We start from the raw sequence: 14,161 nt of genomic DNA, 5'->3' as shown, positions 1-14,161 counted from the left end.
TTCCAAAAAGCGTGCAGTAGATGGATAAACTTTGTATGTTCTAAATCAGCATTTGCCCTCAAGCCATTTGAGATAGATCACGTGGGATCCCAGGATGTGATTCGTATTTCCACACCTTCCTGTGAATAAAATAACCCTTCCTGTCATTTCCTTCAGTGAGGTGTGGGTTGAAGCCATAGGACACAGATGTCTAAGCCATTTGACTTTCTGTTTTGTCATTGGTTGTTTTGCCATTGGTTGTTTTGCAGTTGTAGGATACGGAGATGAGCATTTAACTGCAAAATACTGGTCAAACTGTGAATGTGGAAGAAGGAAACTTAATAGAAAGGCAACATTTTTTTCATTTCATATGTTGCTTTAAGGCCCTCATCTCCTTCCCTTGTTGATGAAATAAACTTCACCTACATTCTCTCAGCCTGGTGCTTTTCTGTTTCCTATCTGAAAAAAAAAGACTTTAAATTTTATTTTTTTAAAGTAATGTTATTGATAATACAAGTGCTTTGTACTTGTTGTTTGTGGTAGATGTATGACACTTTCCCAAAAGACTATAAATACCTGGAAATTGCTGGGAAAAAATTGCACAGATGTAGGTCTATGCCTTTTGTACAATAAATCTGACAGAAAGTCTCAATAATAAATAATTATATTTTTTTCTTTCAAGAACCATATTAAATATACAACGTAAGTTTACACATCAGTAAGATAATGAGTTCTTCACAGACTATAAACATCCATGGCAGTTAAGGATTGAACTAAAAATTATTATTTCTAACGGGCAGCTTCTGTCACTCTTAAATTTTCTGCTCTCTTGTTTGGTAGGTAGTCTGAAAACAAATGATCCTATTCCAGGTACAAGCAACTTGGTCAACCTGAATAAGGGTAGCAGAACCCAGTCGTAAAATTTTTCTAACTCTAGGATTGCCTAATAATCTGCTGCTTATTAAACACTTGGAATATCTTTTGTGATAGAAAAAATATCCAAGTTGTATATAGTCATATTGGAAACAAGGTTATACCTTACTAGATATCGCCGCATACCAGACATAAGCTGAACTGAAAACTCTGGAGTTAAGTATTAGCTGGGGTCTCTGAGTGCAGCCCTTGAGCTACATTAAGTTCATAAAAAAATCTGTCAGCAATGTAAATGTTCTGACAACAGAAAATATGAGGTGAATGCCTCAACCACAAAGCTTTTCCCTGGATGACATCTGTCCACACAGCACATGTCACCACCACAACTGCTGACCTTGTTGATGCTTTCAGCCAAGAAGACAAGGAATAAAACACTGTGGATTTTATTATTTATCATGGACTTACTATGATCCCTCTCAGTGAAAGCTGAGACATGTTGGCAAGACAGGGCAAACCTGGGCCTGCTACATATCCTGTCTGTCTGGGAGCACATCAGAGGGCTGGATGCTTCTGAGCTGTATGCCTGGCACCTCTCTGAAGTGCTCAACTTATTTAGAAACTGGGAAAGGCAGTAAGGGAGAAAGACAAGGGGAGGGGGCTGTCAGTAGAGATGTTGAGTTTGCTACTTGGCATCCTTTGGGGTAAATGAACTGTACATTGTCTTCACCAATCTGTACATAGTTAAATGTGTAAAATACCAGTACTGAATTCATAATTTGAAAATTTTAATTTTTCAGAGAGTTGTTATGTTTCCAAAAATTAAATATAGTTGCATATGTTTTTTCCTACTGTTTCCATACAGAAATTATCTTTGACAACATCCATAGCAATTATGCATAAACTGAAGTCTTATCTAGCAGTTCAATATCAGAAAAATTAAATGTTTCCCTACCCTTTACCTTTCAATATACACTTTATTCTTTCAGTCATTTATTTTGCTCTTACCAAGAGCACACAAGAAAATAGAACACATTGCACCAAATATTAATGTATTTTTGGTTTATAAAAGGCATAACAGACTATAAATAAGAGAGAATAACTAACTTTGAATAACCTGGAAGCTGATATATTAGAGTTATTTCTTTGTTTGTGTTGCAAATGGGAGAATGGCATAGTATGAAACAACTCTGAATAAGTCTTTTCATCACGTATCTGTCCATTTTGATTAAACAGGAAATTTGTTTCCAGAACTATGTCATTTGGAAGCACTTAAGACACAGTGGGATTGGTGCATTCTGCATGTTGAAAGCAAAGGATTTATTGCTGGAAGCAGAGGGGAGACCTTACAACAGTTTTCCAATACTTTATGGGGCCTACAAGAAAGCCAGAGAGGACTTTTTACAAGGGCATGTAGTAACAGGACAAGAAGGAATGGCTTTAAGCTGACAGAGGGGAGATTTAGATTAGACATTAGGAAAAAGTTTTTCACTATTCTCCACACAAGGATGGTGAGACACTGGCACAGGTTGCTCAGAGAAACTGTGGCTGCCCCATCCCTGGCAGTGTTCAAGGCCAGGTTGGACGGGACTTGGAGCAACCTGGTCTAGTGGAAGGTGTCCCTGCCTGTGGAAGGGGTTTGGAACTAAATGATCTTTAAGGTCCCTTCCAATCCAAACCATTCTATGATTTTATTATTCTAGGATTTCTTTTAAAGTAACAAAAAGTAAACATGAGACAATACAAACAATTTAGATGCAGTGCTCTTCAAAGCATTTAAAAAAAAAAAAACTTGAAAACCTACCACCTGCAGGACTGAAATTCTCCAAACTTCAAATTTATCTGAAGAAAAAGCTATTATATGTCTTTAACCTTCAGGGTCATGTCTCACACCATCATAGCTGAAGTGCGGCATTTGATGTCGCCTTGGAAAGCTAGTATCTCACCTTCTGAGTGAGCTGATGGGGTAAACTGCATATGACTTAACACAGGTGAGAAATACAAGATGCTTGTATGTGTCCATTTCTATGTCAAATATCTCATAGTCCTTTGACTTGTTTAATTGAAAATTTTTGCTGATTCAGAGCCTGAGACTTTTTTTCAGAGTGCTGTCAGACATCACCTGACAAGGAGAGATCTCTTTGTCAAAGTGAGGCATCAGAGCGATGAGACGTTTTGCCTGAAATATGGATATGATCAGCAATATCCTCCTACCCACCCTAAGTCCAACCTTTACCTTCCCTTTTATTCTGCACTCATATCAAAGCTTTCTTGTCCTTTGCATTAATACCACATTTCCACAGAGGAGACATGTTTTTATTTTGAATAGAACAGACCAGAAAAACATTTATGTTACAGCAATTCATCCCAGCCTGAGCTGAGAATGGGGCCCCACTGTGACACGTGCAATACAAACACATAGTGAGGAACAGTCTGTGTATTGTTCCAAAGAAACACAGTAGACAAAAGACATCAAGGGAGATGTGATATTGTCAGACTATTGTCAGCCCTGTTGTACTATGGTGGGCACAGACACAGGGACTCTGGTGACTCCACAGAGGAAGTCTGATGCTGGAGACTGACTTTCAAGGATCATTCATTCTTAGTCTTCTGTCTTACTTATAACTCATAGATGATAAAAGCTATGTCCTTATGGTACATTTTAGACTCCTCTGGATCAGAAAAATCAATGTTCAAATATTCTTTTATGATATAGCTGAAATCTGGAAGATACTGCTGTTTTCTGGATTTGGGGATAGCCTGAAGCCCTGGGTGCTCCAAGATGCAATATTGCATTGTAGTGTCCTTGTCTGACCTTCGGTTGCATTTGTGGTGTACATTATCACGATGCTTGAAGGTATCTTGTCACATGACAGCCATCATGTCACATGTCATGACAACAAAGACACATCAGGCTAGGAGCAAACAGAAGATGCCAAGCTCAGAAATGCGTGCCAGGATCTATCCACGTAAGTAATTATTTTAAAGTGTAGGCTTGCAAGCCTTGTGAGTCACTGCAGTGTTGGCTCTGATGTTTCTACAAGTGATTCATGTGGATAGATGATTAAGGTATCTACAAATTTGGCCTGAGGGAAGGTCTTTTACAGCAGTTTGGTCACAGTGAAAAACAAAAGGCCAAAAGCAAGCCCCTCAGTATTGTAGATCTACGTTAGGGACTGAATGTGCTGAATCCTGTATGTTGATACCCAAAATCCTACTGCACCTATTTCTTAATGTGTGCTTTTCTATTTTGATACCACATGGCTATTTAAAATAAAATGCTATTTTAAGCTGCTTGTGTTCTATTGCCTTCAAATTTTCAGGCTCCAGTACCCATAACACCAAATACGTTACAAAATTTGCCTGGCAAAACAAAAAGGAGTTTGGACGTCTGTGTTGGAAACAACGAGGGGTTTTGAAAGGTGGAAGGGACAGAGGTAATTTGTAGAGAAATGAAGGTTAGCAGATCTGAAAAAAAACAAGAATCTTCTAGGTACTATTTCATGAAGGAGAAAAGGAAACTGAGCCCAACAACTTTCCACTTTTCAGAACTAGATGGTATAGAGGAAATTGGTCTTCTGAAAGAACATGGTTTTTCTGGTTTTATCACCTTGTTAGTCTTACAAGAAAGCCCACAAGAAAGAGATGGACTCTAAAGTAGTCATTCTTCTTGTGCAAAATTATTTCCTTGAGTCATCTTCTGCTGTTGTGTTTCTCAATACTGTCTTCTTTGAGGTGTTGTCTGAATATGCAGCAGTATTATGTAATATATATGGGCAATATGTGCAATGAAGTCGCATCTCATGCCAATGTTTTGTCCTTTTCAAGTATACACTGTTTGCCAGTGCAACAGTACTCTAATAATAGTTAGTGATTAAGTAATCAGATTTTAGTATTCCAAGTGTCAGAACAAGGTGTAATACAACATCCTGCAATATTAAATTAATATCATGTAATACTATATTGGTGTAACTCCTTTAATGTCAGATGATTCCTGCTAAGATGATCTTTTTTTTTTTTTTTTTAACAGTTTGTATCGTGTTTCAGAATGTGAAATATGATTGCTAGATGATCTTAAGGTCCTTTCCAACCCTAACTATTCTATGATTCTATGATTCTATGATTAGGGTACAGTTGCACTGATTAGTCCATACTTTAAAGGGACAAAACATTGTCATGAAATATGTGACTTCATTCCATATATTGCACATACAGTATTTCCAGAGCATGGAAGCAGGCATACTTTTGCCCTGTGACATCAAAATAACTTGTCTGTCTGCTAGTTTCACAGCACCTCATGATATGACGAAATTACGTCATTCCAGTGTTGTTGTTCATTAAAAAAAACCCAAATGTGGAATTGTGGGGAGGCTGGAAAGATTTTCATGCATAACATGTAATCAACAACAGCCCCTTAGGAGTATGTAATAAATTGCTGCAACATTAGAAAACCAAATCTCCTTGAGAGAAAACATATTACAAGGGCATATGCTCTGACCTATGTATATGCAGCTATTAAAAATATGCGTGAAAACACAGATATACACAAGAGTTTATCTTAGCTTGTCACTGTTACCAGACCTATTATTTGCAGGCCTGTATATCATATTTTTATGTCTGTCACGCTAGTTTTAAATAACTCTAATCCTCAATCCAATTAAAGGTATCGCCTAAAACCGGATCATTTTATTTCCTTGGAGAAAAGATGAAGACTTATTATTCAGTTTAGTAGAACAACCACTACCAAACTGACCTTCATTTTATCTCACATACTTTCATCTTTTCCCCTTCCTTTTCTATAGCATGCAACTTTCAGATGTGCATCTGGTGTGTCAGATCAAACCAAAGTTTACGCTAGAGAGGCATTCTTTTACATTGAAACTTGAAAATTCATTTTTAACTCACACACGCAATATTTTAATTGAAGCAGATCAAGACATTTCTGTTTTCTTTTTTTAGTAATACAAAATAACGTGCAATCCAAGTTCATTTTTCTTTGCTCTTTCTTGGAATGATTTTTTTTTTTTTTTTTAAAAAGAAACATCTCTATGATACCTTGTACTCTATTAAAATGAGAAGATGTTCTAAAACCAGACAGAATATTGTTTGTTTGGAAGCATCATATACATTAGACACAGTCTATTCAGCTGAGCTTTTGCTGTTTTATGCTGTCTTTCCATAACACACAATCTTAATTTAAGCTCACTATTCACCTTCATTCTAGCAATCTGCTAATAGATGTATAGATTTTTTTCCCTTGCATCCAATGCCACAGACGAGCTTTGATAAGAAAAAAAAAATCTTTGTGATGTACTGTGAAACTTCCATGTACTGAACTTCGTGGCTTCCTTGGTGGAAGATTTTATGGCTTACTAATTTTGTGCTCATTATTCAATTATACTTATAGCAAAGCAATCTAAATCAGCTGATATCAACTTTGGGATATAAGGAACTAATCCTGTGCAACATCCTTAGGGCATGGGATTTATATAAACTGTCTTTTTTGGAGTATTTCATTCTGAAGCATTCTGAAGAAAACACGTTTTGAGGCCTCAGTATTCTAATGGACTGTGTTACAGATACTATAAAAAAGTGAGATATCTTAAATCTTTTTTCCTGCATATGGAATGAAAACTAAGATACAAGTTCCTTCTCTGAAATGTTTTTACAGTATTCAGGCCCTGATGTGCTCTTAGGGCATGTGAATTCTTTTTCTCTGTGAAATTCAGAAAGAAGAGAAAAACAAGAAAATGCAGATTCATGGCTCTTCCTCCTTTTATAGCTGACTGTGCTGCATTCTGTGATAAATTCCAGAATAAACCAGAATTCTTTTTGCAACCCTTCTGATTGATGCAGCCATTCACTGCCTCTGGTAATGAACTCCTTCTAAGTCTACATTATCTCCAGAGTATGTTTCTTTAAAGAAAATCCTTTATGAAGATAAGGACATTCTTCAAACATAAGGCTGCTGAGAACGGGTTTCCTTTCAGAAATAAGGATTTCTATATGTTAATTAAAACATGTTTTAAGAGTTATTAAATAGTTGTGTCTATATTTGCCTTCATCTTGCATTACCAGAATAAGATCTTTTAAAAAACAGGCTAGACTATTAGTATAACCAACATCTTCACTGTAAATTATATGGTAATATTAAGTATCCAGACTTTTCAAAAATTCAAACACTGACATTTTATTTAAGATTACATGATTTTGTGTACAAGTGTTGCACCTTGGTCTTTTAAGATTACAATTTTTATTTACCTGTGTTGCTCATAATCTTCAGTTGCAGTTTGTTGCACCAGACTTTTGTTTTGTTATTATGTAAAGGAAGATAGAATTTTTTTCCATTTTCCTTTTTCCAAAGGCAACTTATTGTTGCCTTTACATTACTTTTCTACTTTTAATATTTTTGTTTATGTCTTTATTAAGTCACAAATTGTGCAGGTTAAATTTGACCTCAAGTGATGCTTTTTCATTATGAAGTGATTTAAACCGCATACAAATAAGATTCATACACTCAGCATCACACTGTACTGAGTGCATTCACTCAACTGGATAATATTAGCCAAGGAACTCATTTGAGTGACACAGAAAAGAATGAAATCAGGTGCTAACCTGGCCCTCCAAATGAAGAAATGAAAGTTTTTCCCTATCTTCAATGTTTTTCAGTAGTGTTTGGATATTAAATCCAATCACAGAAAATCATTCTCATTCTTACTGCAAAATATTTGGGAAAGTGAAAATTCTTCTCTGCCAACCCAATTTATGTTTCTTTTATGCTCTTAAACATAGATATTCCAGTTTTATCATTTTGGTTCTATAATTTGGGTGGATGTAAGTGCCTGCTTATGCTCAGCTCAGGTTCACGTCAGGTGTTTCACTGACAGCAATTCATGGGTAGGATCAGATCTTCTGTTTCTGTGATTTTCAGCTTCTAAGCATATAATCTTACCGTTGTGTTAGCCAAAACAGAAACAAGAACAAATTTCACTTCCCATAACACAGTGTCAAATTTGTAACCACAACTTTACTTGCTGCTTTACCTCTTCCTATTGCCATGTGTGGGCTCCAGTGTCCTATATGGACATCTGTATTCAGTAAAATCAGTATTTCTTTATTCCCTCCACTTATTTTGTCTTTGAAAAGTTAGAAGATGCAATCTGAAGGTGATGTTAACATCAGATTATGCACGCACAGATATCACTTTTCAGAGCAGGTGAGAGTCACAATGCTCACTCCAAACTGTGAGAAAGACTGACCTTTGCTGACCGTAATAGAAGACCACTTTTTCACTTCATTTGAGAAAGAGGCTGCTGGAATTGAGAGCTTGGACTAACTTAACGGCTATGTCAATCATTTACTCAAAGTAGATATACTAGACCACAGATACCATATGCAAACTGCTTCCAAAGATTAACAACTGTTCCGTACACCTCATGGTCCTACTACAGAAATATGCATGATGAGGTACAGCATGATGAGGTACAGCTTTACACCTCGATTCCTAAAAAGCAAAACATTTCGTGCTTCTGGGACCATTTCAACAACCCTCCTATATACATTTTTCAACACCTACTGATTCCTGCAGAGCAAAATGTATTGTGGCTCCAGCAGGTTTTGAATAACCTTCCTATATAAAAACTGCAGCAAGAGCTGGCCACCTAGTGGAGTAACAATTGCTGCATGTGGTGGGCTCTGGCCAAGCAAACACAATGAATGAGTGTATGATGCTGCAAGTTTTTAAGGCTGATGTGTCAATGCAATGAGAACATATTAATAACAATCACCTGAGCCTTTTGAAGCAGCGGAGCCTCATATTAATTCATGGAGGCAGTAGCTCACTTGGTAGCTTACTCCACAGAACATCAAGTTTCTTTTTCAGAATGCGGTTTTTTTTTTCTCTTGTTTTTCTCTTTATCTCTTGAAATTGAATGTTTTATCATTCCACCCCTATATACAACATGGGAACAGATTATCTACATAGCAATTTCTGTGCTCCTTGTTGGTTTTGAATTTTCAGTCAGTATTTTAATTCGAACTCAGACAACCAGTAAAAACTTCACTGATTACAAAAAATGTATTGATTAATTCAGGTTTAATTTTTAAAATCAGATTAATTTTAAAAGTTACACTCAGCAGTACTATAACAGCTTATAATGGAAATCTACAGACTTTTGATGTTTCTTGGTATGAATTGACTTTCAGGAAAAGGAACAAAGGTTTGTTTCATGTTAATGAAAGAAACCTTAAAAACTGGAAAGAACATCTGGAACTTGAAAAGATTTGCAATGAACAGAATAAAACAAAAATAGTAATACTGTTCCCATCCACAGTGTATAGAAAAGTGCTGCAGTAAATAAGACATTGTTCTGACTGCTAGTGCAGACTGAAAGCAAACTATTTATACATTATTCTAGCTGGAGAATATAAACTATGTTTAAAACAAGACATGGGAACATAGTTCCTTTAACTTGAATGTTAATTGGCTCTTTTCTACCATGAACAATGATATTAGGAGAGGATTCAATAGTATTTTGGTTCAAGGATTAGAAAATTGAAATATAAATGTAATTTTACTTTTAGATTATTAAGTGGCTTGGTTCTTCGAGAAATATAGAAGAAATTGCAAGCAATTCTGTCTGATTAATTGAATCTCATTTAAAAACAGTGAAGCAACAATTGGCTTCATGTTCAGCAACAAAATTTTGAGTCCAGAGAAAAGAGACAGGTATTTTCATTAATTAATTATAACCTTGACCATATGTAGGAGCTCCTTCAAGTGTGAAAATTATTTCTGGCATACTACATAGTTAAATCTCTATAAAACTCAGTCTTATAGAAAGTTTTCACGAACTTTGTTAAACTTTAAGGACAAACCTCCCTACTTCATGAAAGAGAAAACCAGCTCTCACTTTCAACATATTCCTTTACAAATCCTTTGTATATATCCTCTACTGCCTTGTGAAATACAATGTAAAATTAAACACTAGCACAGTTACTTTGTTTTTACTAACTGCCAGCATCATGACCTTTAGTAAAAACTGAAGCACTGGCTCTTTAATCTGTATCTGAAAAGACAAATGCCCATAAAATACTATTTAAAATAGTATTTATATCTCTATTAACTCAGTCTAATTTCTCTTTCAATAATAAATTTGTCCTTAACTGTCAATAGCAGAGCTCAAACACTGATCTGAAGGAGTTGTTTGGAAAGCCTTTAGAAAGGATTACATTTTGTTCCAATTCCCCCTTCTTGTTTCTTTGGAGCCTAGAATATCATTAGCACATGAATCTGTGATTTTTGCTTTTATTTTTATCTTCCCTTAAACTTAATAAATGTTAGTACTTGATTTTGGTTTTCTTATTCCATTCACTTTCTGCTGAAATGTCTGTTTTTACATCCTGAGCAATAATTCACGTTTCTCCATTGCACTACTCAGGTATTTATTCTCCACTGCATTACCCACTATTCATTTCATGCTTACCTGTTAGCAGTTCTGAACCAAAAAATTCAGTACCTTGTTTGGATTAGGTAGACTGTTATCATGAGAAGTACCTGAATATTATTTGATTAATACTTGTGTTTTCTTTCTCCTCATTATGTCTCATCACCATTGAGATTCCTTTCCTCCATCCATTCCTGTATCAGATTTTATTTTTTTTAAGAAGGTTTAGAAATTAAACCAGTGTCTGTTGAACTTTCCCCTCATTTCTCAGTTTAAAGCTCTTCTTACTAGCTGTAAAAACCTTGATGGCAGAAGGAAATTTATCCATAATCAGACATAATCCAGCCCTTGAAAATTTTCTCTTTCAGTAAATGCATTCCACTGGCTAAGTATTCCCAAACCTGCCTTTAGCACAGATCTTTGAGCCATCCATTGATTACCATTATGTTATCATATGTCCAATCTCCTTCTGTACTGACTAGAAAAAAACTTGGGGCAGTCACTAAAATGGGACATATTAATCTTAAAAGTAAGTCATGAGATTCCTAAATTAGAGATGCATTGCAAAATCAAGCTGTTATGAAAGTTTAGTACAACTCCCTGTAAAACAAGCAAACTCATTGCTAGTAAAATTTATCATAAAATGATAGTATCATAGAATACCAGGTTGGAAGGGTCATCTGGTCCAATCTTTCTTGGCAAAAGCACAGTCTAGACAGTATTCTGTCCAGCCAATCATAAAATTGTCCAAAGTTCCCCAAGTGGTGGGGAATCCTGAAAGTAACCTGTACCCATTATCCCTTGTCTTGTCCATGTGACTCCTTGTAAAAAGGAACATGATGATAAGGTCTTCTCTGAACTTTCTTTTCTCTAGGCTGAACAAACCCTGTTCTCTCAGCCTTTCCTCATAAGACAGGTTTCACAGCCCTTTGGTGATCTTTGCAGCCCTTTTCTGGACCCTCTCCAGTCTGTCCATATCTTTTTCATGCAGCACCATATCGTTTTATTAACAAATAAACTGAAGTGTATCCTTCAGATAACAAGAAAGGCGTGCTTTGATCAATCATTTCAACTCATCCTTGCTTTTTAGATCTGTTTATTTGTATTCTATAATTGCCACTTCAGACAGCAACCAAAGATTGTTCCAAAAAACTATAGTGGTTATTTTGGAAGATCTGGTTATTTTAAATTTTGGTAGGTGAAAAATAAAGTTAATTTGGATTGTGTTTCTTGTGTTTTAAAAAAAACTCTGTTCCTGCCAAAGTCTTTGATCTTGAATCGTCTCTAGTAGAATGTTCATTTAAGTCAAGCCCAAGAAACACAGGACAAAATTTTGAAGTACTACAGTGACTATACAACTTTTCTTAGTGGAATGTTTTCTAATTATGAAATGACCCCCCAAGTGAAAAATGCATTTTTTGTTTTAACTAGCAGATCACAAAGCAAAGCACGATATGTAGAAAAAAGGGGGCATGAGACCCATAACAGCTGTCTCCTTCTGAAACAAAAAGGGAAGGGTTAGCTAACTGCCACCAAGAGGCAAAGAAGAATTGATGGAGCCTTAGCTTGCAAAAGGAGAGATGACAGCAGGGGAGAGTAAAGTACCCCCTGCAGTTCCAGAACACTGAATTTAAACTAGATAAATTGACAGAGATACATGCTAAATGCAGGATTCACTGACTAGGCCCACAGTGCTTGTGGTCAGAAGAATAACATTCTTAAAAGCTCATTCATTTCAGATTTATTCTAGTGTCATTCCACTGATTTCAATAAAGCAATTTTTGACCAGCAATCAACTACAATCACTTTATGTTAATACAGATTGGACTAGCGAGCTTTCAGGATCTTTCAGTTTCTAGGAAGGACTAAACCACTTCTATTTTCTTTCCTTATGTGTCCTTTCAAATTGCATTCATATCTGACAAGTGAGACAAGAAATCAATAATATGTAGTATATACTGTATATGACCTGTAAAGTTCTCAAAATAGCTGTGCTTGCTTCAGAATAGGTATTCAGTATTCAGCATACAATTATTTGGCACTGTTACACTTGGCCGATTTCCACTGAAAACATGGTTCTGTAAAACAGAGGCAGACCCAACGGGATGAATCTGTATGCTGGTGTTATTTTAAAGTTGCCTCACATAACACAGTCATATACAAATCAGGTTTCATTTTGACCTTTCCCATCATATTAGGAAAACTTGAATGGAGCAATATTGAAAGCTGGGATGGTTCAACTCCTACAAATATAAAGATTGTATACTGTGCATGTTCCATACGCTGCACACATTCCCACATCTATATCCTTAAGGAGATTTTAGTGTCAAAACAGCAGTTTGAGTTTCTAGGGTTTTCATAGGCTTTCTTACCTCTGCCTTGGCATGCGGATGAGTGGCTGTTTATGGCATCTCTTACTAAGGCCAAAGAGCTTGTGAACAGTTTTCTGTGCCTTGAGGAAAAGTTGCTTCATGCTGTTTTCTAGTTGCTCATAGCGACGTTGAAAATTAGAATCCATTGTCCACAAATGCATTACAGTAGATGTGTTCAGGAAATAATTCATGGGCAGCCTTTTCATAAATAATTTGAATTCATCTAAACAAACAAACAAAAAAAAACAAAAACAAAAAACAACAAACAAAAACAAATCCCAAAAAAACTTTAATTACATAGCTATGGCTATATAATTGCAGCAAAAATTAACTTCTCATTTGTTTTTCCTTTAATTTTTTTTTTTAACTTTGAACTTCTGCAGTTTTAGAATTTAGTATTTTAACTCTTTCAAAATAGAAAGGTAACTGCATTTTTAGTGGTAATATTAGAATAAAACCAGAAAAAGACAATATTTAGATAATTTTGAAATTGATGTCAAAACAAATTCAAGCACTGTCAGTATTTCTTTACCTGAGTAATATGAAGATTAAATAAGAATCAGTTTCTTACCTTCAAACCTAGAATCTGAAAATAAATATACATTTAAAGATCAACATATATTGACTCATTTGGAGGAGATAAAAAATTGTCTTAAAAGGAGTATATTCTAATACTTAGGAAAAGCAACTAAATGTGATTTTACAGGTCAGCTCCCTTTAAGGCATGTTATTTCACCTGAGACAGCCATTAAGGATCGGGCTTTCAAAATTATTTAGAATTAAAATGGAACCTTCCAAAGCATTTTAAGGTACTTTGACACTTCAAAAAAGTCTGCCATAACTTCTTTTTGACTCATGATCCTGTCTCTAAAGTGATAAAAAGGAGTTCTTAAATCACAAGATCACTGTTATTGTGAACACGCTATGCTTTGTGACTTGTTCTGGTAGCTGAGTCCACATAAGATGCATAGACTGAATCTTATAAAGAGAATCTTCTTAATCAGTGAGTCTATTTGCATAAGTAGGATAATTTACAAGTTTGTTTGTCAAACAGAGAGCTTATGGATCAGGGTAAAAGGAAAAACAGCAATGGGGGACATTACAGTGGGGATCTGTTACAGGCCACCTGACCAGGAGGAATCTGTGGATGAAGCGCTCTACAGACAGATAGGAGCAGCCTCACATTCACATGCCCTTGTCCTCATGGGGGACTTCAACCATCCTGATATCTGTTGGAGGGACAGGACAGCCCGGCACAAACAATCCAGGAGGTTCCTCGCATTGTGTGGAAGACAACTTCCTCTTGCAAGTAATAGAAGAACCAACAAGGAGAGGTGCCATGCTTGACCTTGTGCTCACCAACAGGGAGGGGCTGGTTGGGAATGTGATGCTCCAGGGCAGCCTTGGCTGTAGCGAACAAGAGATGGTCAAATTTCAGATCCTCAGGACAGTAAGAAAAGCTCTCGGCAAGCTCACTGCCCTGGACTTCAAGAG

At 36.0% G+C, this 14,161-nt stretch overlaps 1 protein-coding gene across 1 annotated transcript in view; it reads right to left on the bottom strand.

The window, feature by feature from the left end:
* The window catches only part of LOC104410273 (BMP/retinoic acid-inducible neural-specific protein 3), a gene marked incomplete at its 5' end in the record, with an annotated part of 37,759 nt that extends 24,874 nt beyond the window's left edge, over window positions 1-12,885 (bottom strand). The window contains one exon of the mRNA XM_010020393.1: window positions 12,668-12,885. Within this exon, the coding sequence (XP_010018695.1) occupies window positions 12,668-12,885 (218 nt within the window). The remainder of the gene's footprint in view (window positions 1-12,667) is intronic.
* Between the last annotated feature and the right edge of the window lie 1,276 nt (window positions 12,886-14,161).

The sequence above is a fragment of the Nestor notabilis genome, unplaced genomic scaffold (genome assembly GCF_000696875.1).
Source record: "Nestor notabilis isolate BGI_N333 unplaced genomic scaffold, ASM69687v1 scaffold7938, whole genome shotgun sequence".
NCBI lineage: Eukaryota > Metazoa > Chordata > Aves > Psittaciformes > Psittacidae > Nestor > Nestor notabilis.
Note: the sequence above shows the minus strand (reverse complement) of the source record. Positions and strands in the feature narration are given on the sequence as shown.